The 16622-nt window shown below is 40.5% G+C and overlaps 1 protein-coding gene across 11 annotated transcripts in view; it reads left to right on the forward strand.

The window, feature by feature from the left end:
* The window catches only part of PLCB4 (phospholipase C beta 4), a 414226-nt gene that overhangs the window by 368464 nt on the left and 29140 nt on the right, over positions 1–16622 (forward strand). For all 11 annotated transcript variants that reach the window (XM_072736376.1, XM_072736375.1, XM_072736379.1 and 8 more), the window contains 4 exons: positions 9135–9223; positions 9826–9976; positions 14965–15014; positions 15151–15216. In XM_072736376.1, coding sequence (XP_072592477.1) covers positions 9135–9223; positions 9826–9976; positions 14965–15014; positions 15151–15216 — 356 coding nt within the window. The remainder of the gene's footprint in view (positions 1–9134; positions 9224–9825; positions 9977–14964; positions 15015–15150; positions 15217–16622) is intronic.

Here is a 16622-nt window from a genome sequence, read left to right on the forward strand (position 1 = left end):
TTGTTTAATTCAAATCTTAATTTACTCCAAAGTCCTCTCTCTCTCTTTCTCTCTCTCTCTCCCTCTCTCTCTCTCATAATTTCCAAAGTAGTCTCAAATATATCGCAATGTCTAGATAAACTTCTATGAAGGTAATGATTGAGGATTCAAACACTGTCTATTTTTCTTGGCCTGACAGGATGCTGTTTCGTTGAGGTCACTTAGCAGATATATGAGGACACTGGTTGAGCCCCACAGCTTAGGAGCAGTGTCTGACCACAGCAATCCTTCCACTAACTTTTTTTCATTTGTATTTATTTGTAGCAAACTCAAGAAAAATCCATTGTTTCTGTTTTCTTCTTTCCAACTTTACCCTTTACTTTGCCAAAGTAAACTGTTTTGTCATAAGCAATTCATCATCATAAGAAAAATCTTTTAATTCTGTGCCTACTAGAAAGTTTCAGAGTTCTAATGCATTAGTAATTTTACCATGATTTTCTTTAAGCATCAGCAACTCAATGTTCTATATGATTTTTAAATGTATTTTAAATCTCAGTCACATCAGGTGGGTGGCATCATTTTATAGAAACAAGAAAAATGTTCCTAAAAGGCTTTTCCAAGTTAAGACAATTCCTTAGGAAGGGCTTGGGCATTGGCAGGAGCTTTGGGTCTCTTATTTATTGGGGTTCTGTGCTGTGAGGTCACCAGAGGATGAGAAATCCCTCCTGATGGAGAACGTTTGGTAGTTTTACAATTGCCATAACTATTTTTACCTTCTTGCATATGGTGATCTTTAGAAGCTTTGAACTCTGGGCTGCCCAGTTCCCTCCCAACATGATTTGGGTTAGATCCAGTATTTTCTACCCTGACCCAGCTTGTCTCCTGTCAGTTCCCCATTTTCTTTCCTTGCCATATCAGGAGGCAGGGGATTTTAGTGCAACTGCTTCTCCTCCACATTGCTGTAGAATAAAAACTCCCAACACACAAGAAAACAGAGCAAAGAAGGCTGGTGGCACTTCTGAGCACTCTCCACAAATGGTTCTGTTCCTAAGCCCAGTAGTTGTAAAACATTTCTGGGCTGAAGGAGATAGATGATGTTTCAACTATCAGAAACTAAACTTGCACATTAAAAAAAAATGGTGACATTGGAAACAGATGACTAGGAATGGATTAAAAGGACTTTCATTTCTTCAGTATCATTTTTCTACTGAACATGGCATAAAACAGCTCTCTTGTTTACCCCCACACTCCTACATGAAAGAGAAGTGCTAGGTTGGGTGCTAAGATGACATTTCCTTTGTCAAATCCTGTGAGCCCCAGAGTCCTGGGGTTGTCTTTGCTGCCTTATCTGTAGGCGCAAATGCTGAGGACATCAGCACTTACCCGTTGCAGGGGCTTTATCACTGCGAGCTGCTGCTGCTGGTGATGGGAAGCAGTTCCAAAGCAGATGGCAATCAAATGAGTGTTAGAATTTCTCTTGGCCCACCCACTGTTACTTTTGATGGGTTTGATCATTTATATATCTTTTATTATCACCGAGTGGTAAGGAGAACAAATAGAGTTGATGCCATGCTTCCAGAATACCTAGCCCATTGGCGTTATATTTAAATGCCGCTCCAAGATGGGTTGCGTGAGCTGCTAAGCATCGGTTCCTTGAGCTGTGCTCTTCACTGCTTCTGTAGCTGGAGGTTTTGTTTCCTGTTGTGCACCTAGGCTATTTAATTCAGGCAAAGATGAAGTGGCCCTTTGTTTATTTGCCAGTTCCCCTTTCCGCCTGCTTTATAATTAAAGATACATCATGGGGGCTGGAGGTGGGTGTTTCTCGTTCTCCCTGCCCAACATCTTCGCAGGGTTGTTTTCCAAACCTTCTGGAAAGAGAGTGGGCTGATCCTTGCATCATGTAATCCTCCAGGAGGAGCATCATTAATTAAGATGCCATTCCTGGGCTGTGATCTCAGGATGTCCTGCCACGTTTTTAAGTCGGTCCATTTTTGTCCTCTCCTTTGTGGATGCTAAGACTCTTTATTCTATCAAATATTTGTTGAAAAGTTGATTTGCATTTGCAGTGGTATCTATTTTGATGGCTTCCTTTGAACTACAGAAAATGCTGGTAAGAACACCAAGGAGAAAAGCTCCAGAGAAGGGGGGCAGGATTGGTTATAGTGAAATAACTTCAGGAGTTGCCTGGCTTGGAGAATTGAAACAGGCTCCTGATTGCATTCCTTGGGATGTACTGCAGATCCAGAGATGAGGGGAACACATAAGCATTTCCCAGTTTTACCACAGGATCTTTACCCCACCACACCTAGTGTATCTTTTCACATTCTAGAAAAGCAGTTTGGGAAATGCTTAATCATTTGGTGGAAGCCAAAAGACCTCATCTAAAATCATAATTAGGGGATTTGTTGATCTTTATTAGCATCAATTTGTAGCTATTAGGGGAACATATATTTTTCTGCTGGCTTTACCTCTTGATAAAATAGAAAGGTTAGAGTGGAGAACAGGAGAGAACCAGAGCCAAGAGTGAGCACACGGATCCAAGCCATCTAGGTGCCACGGTTGGTGCTCACTACCAAGGCACCCAAATGAAATGTCTTGAAAAGCAACAGTTAAAGAAGCAAACAAAAGACAGAGCTCCCTGAAAAGTATCTGGAAGTCTGTACTGAGGGATTGCTATGATCTTTTCAGTTTTGGGGGATTCTTAAAGTGATGCTTTCAACTCTGTATGAAAACGAGGAAGGAAGGAATGGTAGGAGCGAAGGAGGAGAAAAAAACGAATATACATGGAAAGTGTTCACCAGGAGCGTCCAAACTTTTGGAAATGGTGCTAAACCTAGAAATAGATTTTTTTTTTTAAGTACAAATAAGTAAAACTTCTGTTAAGTCCAGAAGAAAGAAGAAAATGGGAAAAGGCAGATTGGTTCCTTTTTTAAAAAGAAAGTTTCCAGAGTCTGTGCTATGGCCTCCAGGCATCCAAGAAGTTTCAGCTCATCCTGGGGGTTCTGTAGAATCAGAGGCTTGTGTGCACAGGTCACTACCCTGTTAGGAGGTCAGTGTGGTCTGTTCTAGACACGCCTAGCACATGAGTCAATATTGATCAGCATATAAACTTTATTCTTGCCACACGGGGTTGTCCTGTGGAATACAGAACTACATGGACTATAACTAGCCAGAGCGTTCCTCCAATACACAGGAGGATCCCCCTGAAATGTCATATTGAGCACCTATATTCTCGGTCAGACTTGTGCAGAATCAACCCTCAAGGGTGGAACCAAGATATTGCTACAAGAAATAAGAAGAATACTCTGAGATTCAGTGTATTCTTTGATCAAACTATGGTGGGTCCTTGAGAGGTCTCCAGGGGCTGATGGATGCTTCTTGTTAACAATGAGAAAGCCTACTTTATTTGAAAGATATGCCCAAGAAAAGATTCCTTCGCTGCAATAATTTCAAGCAGACAGATGATCCTTCCTATTTAGGGAAATTTGTATATATAATCTACCTTGGATTTGGCTGCCTCTGCCTTTCGCAATTCCTACATGTAAATTCCCAACTGACCACCAATGTTGATCCATGGGTAGGGACATCTCTCTGCCCCTCAAACAGTAGGAAGAAGCTACTAAAGAGGAGACCTCCACCCAAATACCAAAGATTTGTCACTGTCAATCTGTCAGGAATAATGTAGAGGCCGCTTTTAGGTAACATACTTGAGCAGTGTAGCCTTGAGCAAGGCAAAAAGGGCCCCCACCTGATACAAACAGTCTCATTATTAAGTAACCTACCTCAAAATAGCTATTGGCCCTAACTAACCAATGGGCTACTCACAACCAGGGACAGTTACCAAAAAAGGGGGGATATTCCATACATTCCCATACCTCCTCACTCTGCCCTGTAACTGTGGCCCCTCACTACCGCCTCATGGCACAGCCTCTCCTTTGCTGTTTTGCCTGCTACTCCCTTGCAGTGTATTCAATAAACTTCCATCTCCTTAAAGAAACAAACAAAAAAGAAAAAATTTTTTTCTCAATTACCATTGGTAATCAAATTTACCACAAACTGGAAAAAAAATGTACTGCAAACTGGAAGAAACAGAAACAGAAAAACAACAGAAAATTATTTTCTGACAGTTCTGGAGACTAGAAGCTTAAAATCATAGATTTGGCAGCTCTTGGAGAAATCCTTCCTTGCCTTTACTAGCTCCTGGTGGCTCCTGGCAGTCCTTAGCATTACTTGACTTGTAGCTGCATTATTCCATTCTCTGTCTTTGTCATCCCCTAGCCTTTTTCCTCTTAGTCTCTGGGTGTCCTCTCCTCATCTTACAATCTTGGATTTAGAGCCTACCCAACCAAGTCCAGTGCAATCTCAATCCTTAACTAATTGCATACGCGAAGACCCTACTCATAAATCAGGTCATACAGACATGGCCAACATGCACATGAGAAAATGCTCTGCATCACTTGCCATCAGGGAAATACAAATCAAAACCACAATGAGATACCACCTCACACCAGTGAGAATGGGGAAAATTAACAAGGCAGGAAACCACAAATGTTGAAGAGGATGCGGAGAAAAGGGAACCCTCTTACACTGTTGGTGGGAATGTGAACTGGTGCAGCCACTCTGGAAAACTGTGTGGAGGTTCCTCAAAGAGTTAAACATAGATCTGCCCTGTGACCCAGCAATTGCACTGTTGGAGATTTACCCCAAAGATGCAGATGCAATGAAACGCCGGGACACCTGCACCCCGATGTTTATAGTAGCAATGTCCACAATAGCCAGACTGTGGAAGGAGCCTCGGTGTCCATCGAAAGATGATGGATAAAGAAGATGTGACTTATGTATACAATGGAATATTACTCAGCCATTAGAAATGACAAATACCCACCATTTGCTTCAATGTGGATGGAACTGGAGGGTATTATGCTGAGTGAAGAAAGTCAATCGGAGAAGGACAAACAGTGTATGTTCTCATCCATTTGGGGAATATAAATAATAGTGAAAGGGAATATAAGGGAAGGGAGAAGAAATGTGTGGGAAATACCAGAAAGGGAGACAGAACATAAAGACTCCTAACTCTGGGAAATGAACTAGGGGTGGTGGAAGGGGAGGAGGGCGGGGGGTGGGGGTGAATGGGTGACGGGCACTGAGGGGGGCACTTGATGGGATGAGCACTGGGTGTTATTCTGTATGTTGGCAATTTGAACACCAATAAAAAATAAATTTATTAAAAATAAATAAATAAATAAATAAAATTAAAATAAATAAATAAATAAATCAGGTCATGTTCTGAGGTCCTGGGTGGTCATGAATTTTGAAAGGCATTACTCAACTTAGTCTACTCTCATAATTCTGCTATATTTTCTTAATACTCATCCCTTCCATTAATTATTCTTAGATAACTATTTTAAAGCTTATCAAGAACAAATTTTGTTAGTAATGCTCAAGTATATAAGTTGCTATCTTATGTATCTGAACCACAAATTTTCTGATAAAGGAAATGATATATTTTTTTGCATTAATATATTTCTTACAAAGTCATCTTTTATAAAAAAATTGAAAGTTCATCTAAATATCTAGCAGTAGAGAATAGTTTGGTACATGAACTCAATGGAATGTTATCATTCAATAAAAGTAAATTTTAAAACTATATGGGGATAACCAAATGAAAGTGAAAAAAAAGATTATATAATTTTAAGTAAACCATATAAAATATGTATTTGTGTGGAAAAAATGACACAAGAGTATACAGAAATGAAAGTAGCTTTGTTAGTTTAGAAGGATTAACAGATTAGAAATGACAAATACCCACCATTTGCTTTGACGTGTATGGAACTGGAGGGTATTATGCTGAGTGAAATAAGTCAATCGGAGAAGGACAAACATTATATGGTCTCATTCATTTGGGGAATATAAATAATAGTGAAGGGGAATAGAGGGGAAGGGAGAAGAGATGTGTGGGAAATATCAGAAAGGGAGACAGAACATGGAAGTCTCCTAACTCTGGGAAACGAACTAGGGGTGGTGGAAGGGGAGGAGGGCGGGGGTGGGGGTGACTGGGTGGCGGGCACTGAGGGGGGCACTTGATGGGATGAGTACTGGATGTTATTCTGTATGTTAGCAAATTGAACACCAATAAAAAATAAATTTATTATTAAAAAAATAGAAGGATTAACAGGTAATTTCACACTTTAAGATCTTGCTTAATTGGTTTTATAATCGGCTGGAAGTGATTAAAGTGTTATCTGTTATTCCTACTAAAAGGACTACCAGTAACCACCCAAAAATGCCATACATTGCAGACCTGCAAACTGATTATATATCATTAAAGATAAGCAAGTACTTGTTTCCTAACAAGCCAGCACTGTGGCTCATTGACTGAGCTATGCAGTGGGAAGCCAAGGCAAAGCATATCCAACGTGGGAGAGTGCAGGGAAGCTTACACCAGGTAGGTCTTCTCCAGGGAAGGGCAGGGGGTTCAGTGGGCACAGTGTGTACAAGTGTAAGGAGGAGGCCTCTAGGAGTCAGACACAGATTGAGTGAAAGTTCAGAGCCAACACAGTGAGTTTAGCACCAGGACAAGTGGGGCAACCAGGCTGTTTCTGCTTCCACGTGACCCACATGACACGGAGATCCGTGTCACAGGATCTCCCCTGGAGTATTCTTACAAAAAGAGAAAATTCAAGCCTAAATGACACAACAAGGAAGCGTTGATATTCAGGATTGAGACATTTTACCTGATCTGTCTTCTCCACAAATCTATGCATTATGAAAAATAAATAGTAGCAGAGACTACTCTAGATTAAAGTGAATTTAGGAGACATCATTATCAGAGACCCAAGTATGGGCTTTATATCTTGATTCAAACAAATCAATTGTAAATAGGGGAAACTAATATTAAGATGGGCCATTCATTATGTTCTTAGTAAGGAATTACTGCCAACTTTGTTGGATACGATGCTGGTATGGTTGGTTATGAAAGAAAATGTCCTTCTTTAGAGATGCATAGGGAAGTAACTAGGAAAGAAATGTTATAATGTCTGGAATTTGCCTCAAAATGTGTCAGCAGAGAGAAGAAAGAAAGAAAGAAAAAAGGGGAGGATGGCAGATAAAGGAAATGTAGCAGACTATTAATAACTGTTAGGGCTTCATCTGTATATGGAGGGTTATTTTACTTTTTTCTCTACTTTTGCATATGCCTGAAAATGTTCATAATTTAGACTTAAAGTAGGTAAATATATTCTTAGAATTTGACTTCCAAAAAATGATTATCTGTCATTTTTCCTAAGCAAGATTTAAGAGCTAATTTGGTCACATTCCCCTTTAGGAGACAAGGAGTTCTTAGGGACATAAGTAGTAACTAGATCCAGACCTTCTCATACACCCCTGGAGGAGAAAATAAATTGATGAAACTTCCTTGGAGGGCAACTTGGCAATACTAGTACTGATAGGACAAATACCCTTATACACCATTCTAACCTCTAGGCATCAAGCTATGGACACTGAAGATGCCTGCTCTGAGATTTAAACATTCCAGGATCTTCACTACAGTACTCTTTATAATAACAAAGTACTAGAAGTAATCTAACAGTCTCTTAATAGGGAACACTGTTAAAGAAATTATAACCATTCTGAAAATGGAATATTTAAGCAGCCCTTAAAAGTAATGTGGTAGATCTACGTTGCTGATAAAGAAGTGTCTCCAAGATATGTAAAGTTTATTTTTTTTTTAAATTTTTTATTTATTTATGATAGTCACAGAGAGATAGAGAGAGAGAGAGAGAGAGAGAGGCAGAGACACAGGCAGAGGGAGAAGCAGGCTCCATGCACCGGGAGCCCGACGTGGGATTCGATCCCGGGTCTCCAGGATCGCGCCCTGGGCCAAAGGCAGGCGCCAAACCGCTGCGCCACCCAGGGATCCCAATATGTAAAGTTTAAAATAAAAAATAGATGCAGAAAACTGTGAACCCATTTGGAATTGTTGTTTTGTTTTATTTTTAAATAGGGCTACAAGAAATGAATAACAGTATATACTATGTATAGGATTGGCAGGAGAGATAAAAAAAAAAAAAGGATTGGCAGGAGAGGAGATTTTTACATTTTATATGTTTGAATGTGTATTATATGCTTGTATTATTTTCTATTATAAAAGGAAAAACTGTCAACTGAGAAAATCATCTTAAGACTGTAATTAGGATGGTGATTTTACTGGAGGAAATTAACATACATAGAGTTTTTTTTTAAAGATTTATTTATTTATTTACGATAGACATAGAGAGAGAGAGAGGCAGAGACACAGGAGGAGGGAGAAACAGGCTCCATGCCGGGAGCCTGACGTGGGACTCGATCCCGGGACTCCAGGATCATACCCTGGGCCAAAGGCAGGCGCCAAACTGCTGAGCCACCCAGGGATCCCCAATATACATAGAGTTTTTGAAAATTGTAAATTAACTACTGTTTTAAGGTGATGAGAATAAATATTACTTCTATAGTATTGGTAAATAATGCAAAATTATGAGAGATTCTGCTGGAAAGTACCCATTGGGCTCTTCAAATGACATTATACAAACATGAAATTTTACCTTTTTAACTACAAGGGGTAGCTGAGAGTATGTTGGAGGAATTACTACATTTCTGCTATCATGGAACCAAAATTGGCTTTAAATATGTATTAGCCTTCTTAGCTAAAACTAAGACTTAGATACCAGCTGTGTCTACTGTTACAAGTACTGTTTACATTTATCATCTCATTGAGTACTCATCGCACCCCTTCAGAGTGGGTGGTACCAACCCTAACTTTCAGATGAAGAAACTCAACTGGGAACATGAATCAGCCTGCTCGAAGTCACACAAGTAAATAGTCAAGAACCCAAGACAATTCACTTGCCTTATTCTGCTACCCTGTCATCTTTATTTGGGCAAAAACCAAAGAGAAAATAGGAGAAAGTCATCTGGCCTTTGATCCTTGCCCTACTTATTTCTTGTTTTCTGTAAAAGGCTGTGCTTTCCTAGCTTTGTTATATGTCCTAGGAGCAAGTACTTAACAGAAGACATAACGGGGATCCAGTAGTATGAATTGTTTGTTAGCTGAATTTTCTTGGCTCTTAACGGTAAAACAGAGAATCAAAGCCACCTGACCTTTTTTTTTTTTTTTCCAGATATTGTGGATGCTTTATCAGATCCAAAGAAATTTCTTTCCATTACAGAAAAGAGAGCAGACCAAATGAGAGCTATGGGCATTGAAACTGTAAGTAGCAATGGTTGACTAAAGAGAGCCACATTGGGGAAGCTCAGTGGTCAGTGATTACAAGAGCAAGACAAAGTAACAAATGGATATAGCAAACTTGAAGAGTGTTTTTGAAATTGAATTTATCAATTTAACAAAATAGTTTCAAGTGTCTGTAAAAGTATAGCATGTTTAATAAATGAAATGGAAATCCTAGTGCTTTTAGGAATGTTTAAGATACAGGATGCTTTTGTGATACACTAAAATACTAGCTAACCCAATTCAGTGAATTAGTGAAATTGAGATTTATGTTTCTTTGTTGTTTACCAATCTTGCATCCAGCCTTCTCCCATTTTCACGCATACTTGTTTGTTCTTTGTTTTTAAAGCTCCCTGTACCATATCCTTCATGTAAAATAGTTGCATCTTTTTTCCTTGGCTTCATCTTTTGCCTCAGCCTGAGAAAACCATGTAATCTTTTCTCCTGCCAGGCAATGATCCATTAAGAGACTTGTAGAGGATATATTGAGTGGTTCAAACTGGACTCAGTAAAATAGAGAAAGTGCAAGACAGTTGAATGTGAGGTGGCTTTCATTTAGGTTAATATAAACATTTCTGCTCCAGAGTGACATAGCAGATGTGCCCAGCGATACTTCTAAGAATGACAAGAAAGGAAAAGCCAACACTGCCAAAGCAAATGTGACCCCACAGAGCAGCTCCGAGCTCAGACCAACCACCACAGCAGCCATGGGGTCTGGTGTGGAAGCCAAGAAAGGTAAAGGGGAGCTGATTGAGCTCCTTATCTGTTCTACAATTTTAGACTCTTTTTGAAGAGTCTTTTATAAAGTTATTTAAAATTGCTAATTCAGTCAATTTTCACTGCCCTGCAAGACTCAATAACGACATGTTTTCTTATAGATTGGACAAACTGCTGAATTTCTCTGAGTGTTTAACAGGGAGTCAACATTTTTGTCATCTGCTAGATCCCCTGCTAGGTTCCCTTGGGGCACTGGGTACAATATCCATGGTTTTAGAAAATGTTTAAATTCAGTCTCCTTAATGAAAAGAACTTCCACACAGTAACTTCTTCCAAGTCTTCTGGATACCATCCAGTCTTCTGGATATCCCCACAGTCTTCTGGATACCACTATAGGCACTAATCTGGACAGGCAGTGGGCTCATGAACCAACAGTATCATCATTGTTCATATATTTCTAGATTCCCTTCTTGACAAATTGTCTGCATGAGCAGACATTTAGCATCCATGATTCTTTGTAAATTTATCAGATGGATGTTTGAAGGCCAATTCTATATGGTTACCTAAGGATGAAACAAGGTATCCTACGAGGTGTCATCATGAAGAATTATGTGTTCCATGTGCTAATATTCAGCTGGTGTGCAGGGGCAGAACTATATTGCTTATTTAAAGTTGACTTCCATGCTTACTGGCCAGGCATTCATCCTGATTGAATGGTGCCCATCCCACACTGGCAATTAAACATTTTGTTTTTTTTTTGTTTTGTTTTTGTTTTTGTTTTTTGTTTTTTTGTTTTTTTTTTACGATAGTCAGAGAGAGAGAGAGGCAGAGACACAGGCAGAGGGAGAAGCAGGCTCCATGCACCGGGAGCCCGATGTGGGACTCGATCCCGGGTCTCCAGGATCGCGCCCTGGGCCAAAGGCAGGCGCCAAACCGCTGCACCACCCAGGGATCCCCAATTAAACATTTTGAATATCCTCCTCGATTATGAATCATTTACCAAATTCACTCTTCTTACTTTGATAAAAATTTCTCTTTTTTTCTAATGGTTTTCTACTCAGTACGTATATTTCCCATTTATATGTGAATTCAGTGCCCTTGATGTTAGTGAATCAAGTTGTTTGTACACTTAAGTACACACAGTGCTGCAGTTTAAGGTAAGAAATGACAGGCTTTTCTAAACCAAGGCAGCATAGTAATTTAGTAGGATACTAAGTGTGCATGCAGCTTTGTGAAACAAATTAGAAAATGAGACTGCACAGAAGTAGCCCAAATTGTACTTTGCCTGCAGCTGTTTGTCTCTTCCTCCCTGGAGACATGAGCAAGCTCATGATACAAGGCTTTGGGTATTCCATTCCAGCACTGGTCATTAGTCACATTAGCCATTCAAACAAAGATAGACGTAGAAAATGGGAGAGTTTTTGTGTAAAGTTCTTGTTCTGTTTAAACCATCATGCCCGCTAGTACATAAAGACATTAGTAATTACCATGAGTTAAGTGGCCTGAAAAACTTCAGTGTGACCAGCTTACAGAAGACAAAAGTTATCCTAGTTCTAGAAAGGAACATGTTTGGATTGAGAAAGGCTTCACCTTTGGTTCCAAATATTGCATTGGAGGAAGCCAAGTCCAGTATCAAGAGACACCCTGAGAAAGAGAGTCTACGTGCTATTTCCTTTGGCCTTTTATTTAGAAAAATTGGAAGCCTACTCTAAGTGACAGTACCAAGTTCTATGAGAACTGCCTTCACCCCTTCAAGGATCTCATGTGGCTAGAAGGGTAATGTAGGACAGGCTTTGTACAATAGCCAGGCCAGGCAGTGGTCAATGAGAGCTGACCCTAAGAACAGGAGGGGGGGAGGGCATGCCTTCCAGCAAGTGTCCCACAGAAGCCTTATAGATGAGATCCCTATTGAGCTGAGCCTTGAAACATAGGTCTGACTTGAATAGGAAGTAATAAAATGGATTCTTCCCATGGATATTGAATCACCCTGTTGGATGCTTGGGAATGCCTACATGGGAAAACCATTACCGGATGCTGTCGTCCATGAGAAGATGAATGTACAATTTAGAGGGACACATGTGGAGGTAACCAGGCTCAAAAGAACCTGGTCTAAGTGAGGGGCCTGTTCTTTTGCATCGTAGCTTTAAGGAGCATGGCAGGGAAGTGCAAGAGGGAAGTTTGTAGGTGTTCTTCCCACTCCTGTCTATGAACTGGGGAGTTGGAGGTCTAGGGAGTCAGAAAATAAACTACTCCGGTGGCCTTTGTGGGAAGACTTGTCATTTGAGAAGGCAAGCTTCCTTCTAGAGAACTGTCTTAATTTGGGTCATCCTAAAGCCGACCCTGAGACAAGGTTTCAAATAAAAGTAGTTTATTTGGGGAGTACAATGGATACAGGTAGGGGCTTGGGGAAGGAGCACAAGGAAGAGAAGGTGGCCAGTGATCAGAGTGTTTCCAAGTTCCATCCAGGCACCTGGAGCTCAGTGCTCTTGGGAATATCCTGAGGGCTGGTGTTGGATACACAACTCAGAGGCAGGAGAACATCTACTTCAACTAAGCCTTTTGGAGAGCTCCTGTAGGAGGGATAAATTCCCCTGTGATTCTAGATTGACAGAAGGGTGGTAAAGCATGTTTTAGAGGGAGAGGCCTTAGGTAATTTCCTCAGGGAAGGAAATGCAGGTGCTCACAGGTGGAGGTCAGAGTGGGCTGATGTAGAGAAAGCTAGGTGAATGGGTATAGCAAATGCTGCCCGTATCCGTGGAGGTAAGAAAGTTCTAAATGGTTTCTCTTAGACATGCAGCCCAACAGCAATAACTGCACCAATGCTGCTTGATTATCTTTTTAAACTGAGGAATAAGGAATTAAGAAAACTAAACTTGGGGTACCTGAGTGGCTGTTGGTTACACGTCTACCTACAGCTGAGGTCATGATCCTGGAGTCCTGGTATCAAGCCCTGCATCAGGCTCCCAGCTCAGCAATGAGTTTGCTTCTCCCTCTGCCCCTCACCCCACTCGTGCTCGCTCTCACTCTTCCTCTGTCTCTCTCAGATCTTTAGTTTTCTTTACTTTTTTTCAATCTCCAACTTAGTCTCCAAATTATGACTTCAGAGCAAACAAGTTATTTTTGAGCTCTTGTTGATAAGAACAGAAACTTTACATAGTGAAACTTCATTTAGCCAAAGTCTTTGGAGCCCAATATGTAGTACTTAATTAAGCCTACTTCCACATGTGGCTTTGTAAATTTCAACTTTAAAATGAGCACTTGAACTCTGCAGGTGCACTGGCTACCTTTCAGGTGCCAAGAGCCACACATAGCTAGTAACTATCCATTGGACTCCTCGAGGCCATTATAGACCGTTGCCACTGTTGCTGATAGTTCTATCAGACACACTTCTGTAGGCTCAACAGAGGGAACTGAGCATGTACCAATTCCTCTTCTGCAGAGTGTGGGTGTTTCCTAGTTAAATCATTTCTAAGAACTAAAATTTTTTACAAATTATTCTATCTTTCTCAAAAAATGCAAAACAAAAGTTGATGTTTTCGTGCGTTCTTGTTGGTCAAGATGTACTTTAACCAAGACCAAAAAAGAAGTTTTCTGGGACTGGGTTAACTCTTAACATTTGCTAGCTCTCTGGAGGACCTTGCATGCATCCCAGTTCTCTGTTCATTTTACAGACAAGGATTCATATCTCTACCCTACAGTGCCTCTCATTGGCTAGAGTGAAGCAGGGAGTTGGCTTGTGACATCAGCCTTGAGAGATCAAGCCTATGTTCCCTGGGTGCCCTATCATGAATGTTATAGATCACATAGTGTTTATGTTTTCTCTTAGTCACGACTCCTTTTCCCACCTTTCTACCCTCATACTGGCTGTGCACCTCTTCTTAAAATGAACAAAACTGAAAAACAAAAGCCTGGGACTCAGTGGCTATCTTTCTTGACTATCTCATACCTAGCTTTGAGGATTCTAATGGAAATCTATTATAGTACAGACCACGCCTTCATTTTTTTATTCTTTTTATTTTTTATTTTTTTTGTCTAAGATGAAAATCTGTAGTCAAACAGAAAGTGTTTGGGGATTCTTCTACAACTCTGGTTGCCATGACGACACCTGGCCTAGCATCAGTATCCAGTAGCAGGATAATTTAGTATGTTACTCTGGGTCCCCATGACAGTATCATGTTATACAGTGGTTTGATTTCAGGATTTCCTGTATGTTGAAGGCATGGCTGTGCCCAATAGCATATTGCTTAAAAATTAAATTTGGTAAAGGAAACTGAGGGAAGATAATGTGGGTTGTTTTCTTTTTTTTTGGTTCCTTGATGACGATGAGGAGGGAGGTAGTTGACTGATATGATATACCCTGAAACATAAAGATGAAAGTACTGTTAATAGATGCTGTGGTGCCTGGTCAGATCTCCTTTTTGGGTTGACACCTCCTGCCCCAGCTGCTGTGTGTATTTGGCTGATTGCAAACAATAGCTGGAACTTTCTCGGAGGATTGTCCTCAGACTGTGGACAGTTCCATTGCCCTGGAAATGCCTAGAAGGTTTTGTACAACCTATGAAGCCCTTGGGTGACTGTTATGAGGTTACAAAAGCCCAGTCTCCTTACCTCAAGGTAGAGCAACTTTGGATGGCCATTTATGCTAAAGAGCTCCTGCAGGGTCAGGCTCAGGTTGGATTTCAGCTAGAAATGCACCCTGCCTTCTTCCTCTGCTCTGTTCTGCCTCTCTCACTCCCTTGGGGGTTTCTCCTGAGAGCCTTCCCTCAGTGAGTCTTGTGCACACAGAACCCCACCTCAGGCTCTGCTCGTAAGGAACCGAAGACAATAAGCACACCAATTAAGTGTCTGGTTAATTGCTTTGTAGTAAGAAATTAGGATGCTTATATCCATAGCATTACATATAAAGTGCTTCAAAGTCTTTAGATGAGATTTCAAAATGGTGAATTTTGTATTATCAGTTATTCTCTCTAATTTTTAATACACACAGTGATTTAATTTTTTTTAAGGTATCGAACTTATCCCTCAAGTGAGGATAGAAGATTTAAAGCAGATGAAGGTAAAACTGCTCAATCATTTTGCAAGCACTCTTGTATTACACGTATTGGTGAAACCAACATATTTTTGTTTCTCACCAGATGTATTCATTGTGGCTACAAAAAATTGATTTGGGACCCTCTTTGTTTCTTACACAGGCTTACCTGAAGCACTTAAAGAAGCAACAGAAGGAGCTAAATTCTTTAAAGAAGAAACATGCGAAGGTACAGTTGATTGAATGTGTGTACATATGTGTGTGTGTCATTTTTTTTGCTTATTTGTTTTCTACTTTTAGCTCTCTGATGAAAACCTCAAGCTATTATTCTGTATAACGGACCAGTGGATTCTTCATAGGCAAAAACATGGCTTAGAAACTGACAGCAGCCAACTGGATAATAGTACCTTCATTTTAACTGATTGGAAATGAAATTTAAAACCAGAATCCATTTGGGATGGGCTGTCACTGATTTGTAATCTGCATTTCCAACAGTTATTCCAAAAGCTTCAAATGGGTAAAAAGCTTCATCTATTTAAAATTACTTAATAATTGGACTTTATCTAAAATAGTGGGCCATACCCAGACTCCTTAAGACCAACTCATAGCCTCAGTTAGCCTAGAGACATCTAGATCCCCTGGGATCCTGTGCATGGAGGGAGGTACTAGCCAGCTCTGAACTTCTCACCCACAGCTCCTGGAGAGAGTGCTCTTCTCACTTTCCTCGTTATGTAAACTCTGCTCAGTGGCCTACTTCTGAAATAGAGTTGTTTTTCCCTATCGCCCATAAGAAGAGGGTTTTTTTTGACAATGATTGTGAGAAATTCTAAGAGCTGGTTGTGAATTCAAGGGAACAGCAGCAGCTGGCCTCAGGAGTTCTCATGTGGGTTGAAGACTTCACCACACTCAGACATCATCCTGTTACCCATCACTCCCCATGGAGAAAGGAGGAGAACATAATACCTCTTTCCTTCCCAAGATGGATCACAACAACCACTGGGGCCGGAAGGGTAATGGGTGTGTTCATCCGTTAAGGGCAACGGAAAGCAAGAGAAACTTAATTTCTCAAAGGACTTCTGAGTTCCTTTAAATTACTCTTGCATTCCACATCTTTGTACTCTGACTCAGACCTCAATCTAAGGCATGTCCTGCAGAGCCAGAGTTGAGTGATGTATCTCTGAGTCACTCCAGATATTCACATGCAAAGCTCATGGCCTGGATTTAACAGTTTGTGCTCCTTTGAGAAATTCGGCCTCATCTTAGCCTAGTAATATTCCCTGTATTATTGAACTGATAGCTTAGTGGACTTGCTGATCCTAGAGGTCACTCCATAGACTATTTGCTCCTAAATTTCATGAATAAGTCCATTTAATGGAATTCTTTTTCGTTGCTCTTAGGGGACACTTGACACAGATTTTTAGAAGTGTGACACTGTTGGGAGACAGAGCTGCTTAAAGTAGTGCTTTCAATTGTGTTGGTCATTGGTAGCAACCTAGAATATCGAAAGACACTAACTTACCTGACTTTGATTATCAGGGATGGACTTGGTCCCCCATGGCAAGACATCATCCCCCAGATCTTCCTTCCATCTAACTTGGATCTCTGTTACTGAGGCAGGCATTTCTGTGGCCTGTG

Source organism: Vulpes vulpes, chromosome 14 (genome assembly GCF_048418805.1).
Source record: "Vulpes vulpes isolate BD-2025 chromosome 14, VulVul3, whole genome shotgun sequence".
Classification (NCBI taxonomy): domain Eukaryota; kingdom Metazoa; phylum Chordata; class Mammalia; order Carnivora; family Canidae; genus Vulpes; species Vulpes vulpes.